The 7,669-nt window shown below is 70.2% G+C and overlaps 1 protein-coding gene across 1 annotated transcript; it reads left to right on the plus strand.

The window, feature by feature from the left end:
* Positions 1 to 1,160: 1,160 nt before the first annotated feature.
* PRRG2 (proline rich and Gla domain 2) lies at positions 1,161 to 6,416 on the plus strand (the record flags this gene model as incomplete). The annotated part of the gene is made up of 5 exons (XM_089770447.1): positions 1,161 to 1,346; positions 2,060 to 2,108; positions 2,226 to 2,352; positions 4,931 to 5,074; positions 5,653 to 6,416. Coding segments are annotated over 5 exons (537 nt in total), but the record flags the coding sequence as incomplete, so codon positions are not given.
* Positions 6,417 to 7,669: the final 1,253 nt, after the last annotated feature.

Raw genomic sequence — 7,669 nt, forward strand, 5'->3', positions numbered from 1 at the left:
AGGGCCTGGGAGAGCGAGCCGCTCTGGATCCCTCTTTCCTCCCCCTGCCAGCCCATTAGGAGAGAAGACACCTTGAGGTCTGTACCCACTAGACCCCATTGCCCTGGCAAAGCTAGGGTGAGAACCCAGGCATCCTGGCTCCCAGCCCCCTGCTCTAACCACTAACCCCCACTGCCCTGGCAGAGCCAGGAGAGAACCCAGGTGCCTGGCTCCCAGCCTCATGCTCTAACCACTAACCCCCACTGCCCTGGCAGAGCCAGGAGAGAGAACCCAGGTGCTTGGCTCCCAGCCTCATGCTCTAACCACTAACCCCCACTGCCCTGGAAGAGCCAGGGAGAGAGAACCCAGGTGCTTGGCTCCCAGCCTCCTGCTCTAACCACTAACCCCCACTGCCCTGGCAGGGCCAGGAGAGAGAACCCAGATGTCCTGGCTCCTAGCCCCCCTGCTCTAACCACTAACCCCCACTGCCCTGGCAGAGCCAGGAGAGAGAACCCAGGTGCCTGGCTCCCAGCCTCCTGCTCTAACCACTAATCTCCACTGCCCTGGAAGAGCCAGGGAGAGAGAACCCAGATGTTCTGGCTCCTAGCCCCCCTGCTCTAACCACTAACCCCCACTGCCCTGGCAGAGCCAGGAGAGAGAACCCAGATGTCCTGGCTCCCAGCCTCCTGCTCTAACCACTTCTCTCTCCTGGCTCTGCCAGGGCAGTGGGGGTAACCCAGGTGCCTGGCTCCCAGCCTCCTGCTCTAACCACTAATCTCCACTGCCCTGGAAGAGCCAGGGAGAGAGAACCCAGATGTCCTGGCTCCTAGCCCCCCTGCTCTAACCACTAACCCCCACTGCCCTGGAAGAGCCAGGAGAGAGAACCCAGATGTCCTGGCTCCCAGCCTCCTGCTCTAACCACTAACCCCCACTGCCCTGGAAGAGCCAGGAGAGAGAACCCAGGTGCCTGGCTCCCAGCCTCCTGCTCTAACCACTAACCTCCACTGCCCTGGAAGAGCCAGGAGAGAGAACCCAGATGTCCTGGCTCCCAGCCTCCTGCTCTAACCACTAAACCTCACTGCCCTGGCAGAGCCAGGAGAGAGAACCCTGGTGCCTGGCTCCCAGCCTTCTGCTCTAACCACTAACCCCCACTGCCCTGGCGGAGCCAGGTGTCCTGATCCCCCTTCTCCCCCTGCTGTCCAGTGTTCCTGGCTGCGGACGCGGCTCAGGGGTTCCTGGGGCGCAGGCTCCTCTACAATCACTGGGACTTCGAGCTAGTGGTGCCGGGGAACCTGGAGCGGGAGTGCAAGGAGGAGGTTTGCAACTACGAGGAGGCCCGGGAGGTCTTTGAGAACGACGCTGTAACAGCTGAGTACCGGGCGGGGCCCGTGGGGGGCAGCGGGGGCTGGGGCGATGGGGAGCGGGGGTCTACAAGGAGCAGGCTCCCCCAGAACTAGCAGGGAGGAGCCACCTCTCAGGGAAGGATCCCAGCTGGGCTGGACAGGGGTGAATTCCCTTCCAGGCGGGGGGGGGAGGGGGAATGGACCCAAGGCCCTGGGGCATTGGAGGAGGAGGTTAACCCTTCTGGCCCCATGAGCCAGCTGAGTCCTATTCCCTATACTGCTCCTGCGGGAGGGGGATTCTCCCTCGTTTTGCAGGGGTGAGACGTCTCTGCTTCCCCCAGCCAGCCAGATCTCCTCCCCTCCCCGATCATCTCATCCCTGACCAGTATAAACCCCGTTGTTACCGGGCAACCTCCCCTCCCCCAGGCCTACTTACTTAGGGGTCAGATGAGGCCAAAGAGCTCAGGACCAGCCGTGAAATCTTGTGGCAGGGAGTTCCCCAGGCCCCTCCCCCCACCCCGGCGCCGCGTTGGCATGAGCAGGGCATTTGCCCCTTTCCATTTCAGGAGGGGGTGGAGCGGGGGATGGGAAGCAGGGAGTGGCGCCTAGTGGTTAGGGCAGGAGGGGCTGGGCTCAGTGGGGAGGGGCTGTAAATGGAGGATGGAGGCCGACGTGGGTGACCAGAGCAGCTGTACCCCACATTAACCACCCGTTCTTGTGTCCCCCCCTCCCTCCAGCAAGCCTTTTGGGAGACGTATCCCCACAACGGGAAAGGGGGGAACTCAGGTGAGTGTGGGGCACCCCCCAGCCAGTCCCCGCCCTGGAGCCGGGTGGGAGCCGGCGCCCCCTGGAGGGGACCGGCCCCGACTCCTGCCTGCTCACCCCCCCTTGTGCCCCGCGCAGACGGCTCCGGCGTGGACGTGGCCGGGCTGGTGGCCGGGCTGGTGGCCGGGCTGGTTCTGCTCATCATGGTGGGTGTCGTTGCCATGTACTGTGTCAAGTACCGGGCCCGGGAGCGCAGGCAACACAGGTAATGGGGGGCAAGCAGGGTCTGGGGGGAGGGGCCAAAGACATGAGGGGCAGGGCACCCCCTGGGAGGAGGGGAGGGAGGGGCAGGGTGTCCCCCAGAGTAGGGGGGGAAGGGGCAGGAGCTGGGGAGGGACAGGGCGCCCTGGGGGCAGGAGGGGAGGGGTGGGAGCTGGGGAGGGGGCGGGAGCAGGGGGGGAGGGCAGGGGGCGCGGGGGCAGGAGGGGAGGGGCAGGAGCTGGGGGAGGGACAGGGCGCCCCGGGGGCAGGAGGGGAGAGGCGGGAGCTGGGGAGGGACAGGGCGCCCCGGGGGCAGGAGGGGAGAGGCGGGAGCTGGGGGAGGGACAGGGCGCCCCGGGGGCAGGAGGGGAGGGGCAGGGGGGAGGGGAGGGGCAGGGAGGAGGGGAGGGGCGGGAGCTGGGGGAGGGACAGGGCGCCCCGGGGGCAGGAGGGGAGGGGCGGGAGCAGGGGAGGAGGGAGGAGGGGCAGGAGCTGGGGAGGGACAGGGCGCCCCGGGGGTAGGAGGGGAGAGGCGGGAGCTGGGGAGGGACAGGGCGCCCCGGGGGTAGGAGGGGAGAGGCGGGAGCTGGGGAGGGACAGGGCGCCCCGGGGGTAGGAGGGGAGAGGCGGGAGCTGGGGAGGGACAGGGCGCCACGGGGGCAGGAGGGGAGAGGCGGGAGCTGGGGGAGGGACAGGGCGCCCCGGGGGCAGGAGGGGAGGGGCGGGAGCTGGGGGAGGGACAGGGCGCCCCGGGGGCAGGAGGGGAGGGGCGGGAGCTGGGGGAGGGACAGGGCGCCACGGGGGCAGGATGGGAGAGGCGGGAGCTGGGGGAGGGACAGGGCGCCCCGGGGGCAGGAGGGGGGGGAGCTGGGGAGGGAGGGGAGGGGCGGGAGCTGGGGGAGGGACAGGGCGCCCCGGGGGCAGGAGGGGAGGGACAGGGCGCCACGGGGGCAGGATGGGAGAGGCGGGAGCTGGGGGAGGGACAGGGCGCCCCGGGGGCAGGAGGGGAGGGGCGGGAGCTGGGGAGGGACAGGGCGCCCCGGGGGCAGGAGGGGAGGGGCGGGAGCTGGGGGAGGGACAGGGCGCCCCGGGGGCAGGAGGGGAGGGGCGGGAGCTGGGGAGGGACAGGGCGCCCCGGGGGCAGGAGGGGAGGGGCGGGAGCTGGGGGAGGGACAGGGCGCCACGGGGGCAGGAGGGGAGAGGCGGGAGCTGGGGGAGGGACAGGGCGCCCCGGGGGCAGGGGGGCGGGCCCCGGGGGGGAGGGGAGAGGCGGGGAGGGGGAGGGGCGGGAGCTGGGGGAGGGACAGGGCGCCCCGGGGGCAGGAGGGGAGGGACAGGGCGCCCCGGGGGCAGGAGGGGAGAGGCGGGAGCTGGGGGAGGGACAGGGCGCCCTGGGGTCAGGAGGGGAGGGGCGGGAGCTGGGGGAGGGACAGGGCGCCCTGGGGTCAGGAGGGGAGGGGCGGGAGCTGGGGGAGGGACAGGGCGCCCTGGGGTCAGGAGGGGAGGGGCGGGAGCTGGGGGAGGGACAGGGCGCCCTGGGGTCAGGAGGGGAGGGGGGAGGGGCAGGAGCTGGGGGAGGGACAGGGCGCCCCGGGGGCAGGAGGGGAGGGGCGGGAGCTGGGGGAGGGACAGGGCGCCCTGGGGTCAGGAGGGGAGGGGCGGGAGCTGGGGAGGGACAGGGCGCCCCGGGGGCAGGAGGGGAGGGACAGGGCGCCCCGGGGGCAGGAGGGGAGGGACAGGGCGCCCCGGGGGCAGGAGGGGAGGGACAGGGCGCCCCGGGGGCAGGAGGGGAGGGGCGGGAGGGGGCGGGCGGGGGGCAGGAGGGGAGGGGCTGGGGGAGGGGGCAGGGGGGAGGGGCAGGGCAGGGCCCCGGGGGCAGGAGGGGAGGGGCGGGGCTGGGGGAGGAGGGGAGGGGCGGGAGCTGGGGGAGGGACAGGGCGCCCCGGGGGCAGGAGGGGAGGGGAGGGGCGGGAGCTGGGGGAGGGACAGGGCGCCCCGGGGGCAGGAGGGGAGGGACAGGGCGCCCCGGGGGTAGGAGGGGAGGGGCGGGAGCTGGGGGAGGGACAGGGTGCCCTGGGGGCAGGAAGGGAAGGGCCGGAAGTTGGGGGAGGGACAGGGAGCCCCGGGGGCAGGAGGGGAGGGACAGGGCGCCCCGGGGGCAGGAGGGGAGGGGCGGGAGCTGGGGGAGGGACAGGGTGCCCTGGGGGCAGGAAGGGAAGGGCCGGAAGTTGGGGGAGGGACAGGGAGCCCCGGGGGCAGGAGGGGAGGGGAGGGGCGGGAGCTGGGGGAGGGACAGGGCACCCCCGGGGGCAGGAGGGGAGGGACAGGGTGCCCCGGGGGTAGGAGGGGAGGGGCGGGAGCTGGGGGAGGGACAGGGTGCCCTGGGGGCAGGAAGGGAAGGGCCGGAAGTTGGGGGAGGGACAGGGAGCCCCGGGGGCAGGAGGGGAGGGGCGGGAGCTGGGGGAGGGACAGGGCGCCCCGGGGGCAGGAGGGGAGGGGCTGAGGTGACTCCCCTGAGGGATGTGCCGGGGCAGGGAGAGGGCGAGATGCCCCCAAATAACCCTCGCGCTTGTCGCCCACAGTGTCCACATGCCCCTGAACCCCGACGTGCCCCTGAGCTGCCTCCCTGGGGACCCCAAGCCGCTGGGCCCTCCAGGGCTGCCCTCCTACCAGGAGGCGCTGCAGGCATCTGGGGTTCATGATGCGCCACCCCCGCCCTATCCCAGGTAGGGGCCGGGCCGGGCTCGGCTCTGTCTGTCTGTGCCTGCCAGGCTGTCTGGGGTGGAGCAGGGGGTCTGGGAGCCAGGACTCCTGGGTCCTATCCCAGGCGTGCGGAGGGGCTGGGGACCCTGAGGGTGGGAAGGGAGGGGGCGGGAGCTGGGGGAGGGGCAGGATGCCCCGGGAATGGGGAGGGAGCCAGGACGCCTAGGTTCTCACTCCGTGCCTCAGTTTCCCCATCAGTAAATGCTCTTTGGTGTGTGGCGGCTCGCTGGGGCCGGGAGGGTCTCCCCAGGGTCTGTGCTGCGTCTGGTGTCATGCGGCTGCCAACCTTGGCCAGGGGGGTGTCGGTGCAGCCCCCAACCGCCTGTTCTCAGTCACACAGCCCCCCCGTCCCCCCCGCTGGGATCAGGGCCCTGCCATGGGCGTCAGTGCAGGCACTGAGGGGCTGCTGTGGGCAGGGCCAGTGAATGTCCAGTCTAGGGCTCCAGGACTGGGGGCTCTTTGCAGTGGGGGGGGGGCACTTTTATGTCCCCTCCCTCTCTGGCTGGGACCCAGCGTATGACCTTGTTTTCTTCTCCCCCAGGGCTCCCAGCATGTCTGTCCAGCCCTGCTGATCAGCCCCTGGATCACTGCTGTGTGTGTGTGTGTGTGTGTGAGAGAGACGAGTGTGTGTGCATGATGGTGCGAGCCACGTGGTGAGTGTGCAAAGGGTGAAGTGAACTGGGATGAATGTGTAGGGGACAGTGGGGGAGGCCAGTGCGCATGCATGAGGCACAAGGTGGCGTGCAAAGGGAGGGTGCAAAGCAGGGGGCACGTGCAACTGGGCTGAGTGTGCGAGGCTGGGGGAGGGGCTGCACCTCTTGGGGCCACCCACGTGAAGCACAAGGGGGCATGTGCTAGTCAAGTGTGTGTGTGAGAGACACGAGGGCAAGTGTGTGAGAGTGCAAGACACTGGGGCATGTGTGATGTGGGGTGAGTGTGTAAGGCCAGGGGCACGTGCAACAGGGAGGGGCTGAATATTCCCGACACGGAGGCGTGTGTACTGGGGAATGCGTGGATGAGAGACGGTGGGTGAGCACCTCCACGTGTGCAAGACACAAGTGGTGAGTGTGCACGAGCGTGCCGGCCTGTGCACGTGATGGGGTGAGTGTGAGGATGGAGCTCAGTGAAAGACACAAGTGCGTGCAGGTGGCATTGGCCCCCCCGCCAGCTTCCAGACCCTTGGCAGTGCAAAGGAGACAGCACTGACCTGTGGGACCACGTGGCCACCGCCCCCTAGGAGCTGGGACGCCGCCTCCCGGGCCAGGCTTGTTGTCAGGGAAATAAAGCGCCGGCCGTTTGCTCCAACCCTGCGTCCTGCGTCTGGGGGCCCGGGTGCATGGACGGGGCCTCTGCTCCCAGGTGAGCAAACCCAGCCCCAGCGGGGGCAATGGTACCGGCCAAAAGGGCTGCTCCTGCCAGGCTGGGCACGTGCTGCCACGGGGGAGCCATGTCCCCTGGGACGCTGGTGCAGGCGCCGCCACGGGGGAGCCACATCCAGGGGATGCTGGTGCAGGCGCCGCCACGGGGGAGCCACGTCCCCGGGGATGCTGGTGCATGCACCGCCACGGGGGAGCCATGTCCTGGGGATGCTGGTGCATGCGCCGCCACGGGGGAGCCACGTCCCCGGGGATGCTGGTGCATGCACCGCCACGGGGGAGCCATGTCCTGGGGATGCTGGTGCATGCGCCGCCACGGGGGAGCCACGTCCCCGGGGATGCTGGTGCATGCACCGCCACGGGGGAGCCACGTCCCCGGGGACGCTGGTGCACGCGCCGCCACGGGGGAGCCACGTCCCCGGGGATGCTGGTGCATGCGCCACCACGGGGGAGCCACGTCCCCGGGGATGCTGGTGCATGCGCCACCACGGGGGAGCCACGTCCCCGGGGATGCTGGTGCAGGCGCCACCATGGGGGAGCCACGTCCCCAGGGGTGCAGGGGTGCACTGGCCACCACGGAGGAGGCATGTCCTGGGGACATGAGCTAGCTGGTGCATTCGTGCAAACAGCTTCATGAGTCAGGCCACGGCCCTGTGCAGCTGAGGCATGAATGGTGCTGGTGCACACCAGGCCACGGTGCGCACGTGAAAACCCAGGATGAGGGGCACTGAGACTCTGGGGGGGCTGGGAGGGGGGGAGGTTGCAAGCCACGGATTGGCCTCTTGCTCTGCCTATCATTCCTCTACAGGCGGGGATCCTGCCCCTCCATTGGAGAGGATTGGTGGGGGGAGACTGGCCCAGCAAGAGCGGCCTCGAGCAGGAGCATGGCGAAGGCACTACGAGACTGCTCCTCTCCTGGGAACTACACATCCCAGCATGCAACGCTGCCCCTTTGTGGTGCAGCCTGCATCCTTCCTTCCTCCTGGTGCATGATGGGACTCGTAGTTCGCCCTTTCTCTCCCCCCCACCCCCCAGCTGCCATATCCCCTGTTATTGCTTGTAGGCCAAGGCAGACCATGGAGCCTAGCCTAGAGGAGAGGCCAGCTTGGGACCCTGTTTGTAAGGGGGCAGGGCAGCCATAGCAGATCTGCCCCCCCAACACTGCCCCACCGGCGTGCCCCC

Source organism: Pelodiscus sinensis, chromosome 18 (assembly GCF_052426305.1).
Source record: "Pelodiscus sinensis isolate ZL-2025 chromosome 18, ASM5242630v1, whole genome shotgun sequence".
In the NCBI taxonomy this organism is placed as follows: Eukaryota; Metazoa; Chordata; order Testudines; family Trionychidae; genus Pelodiscus; species Pelodiscus sinensis.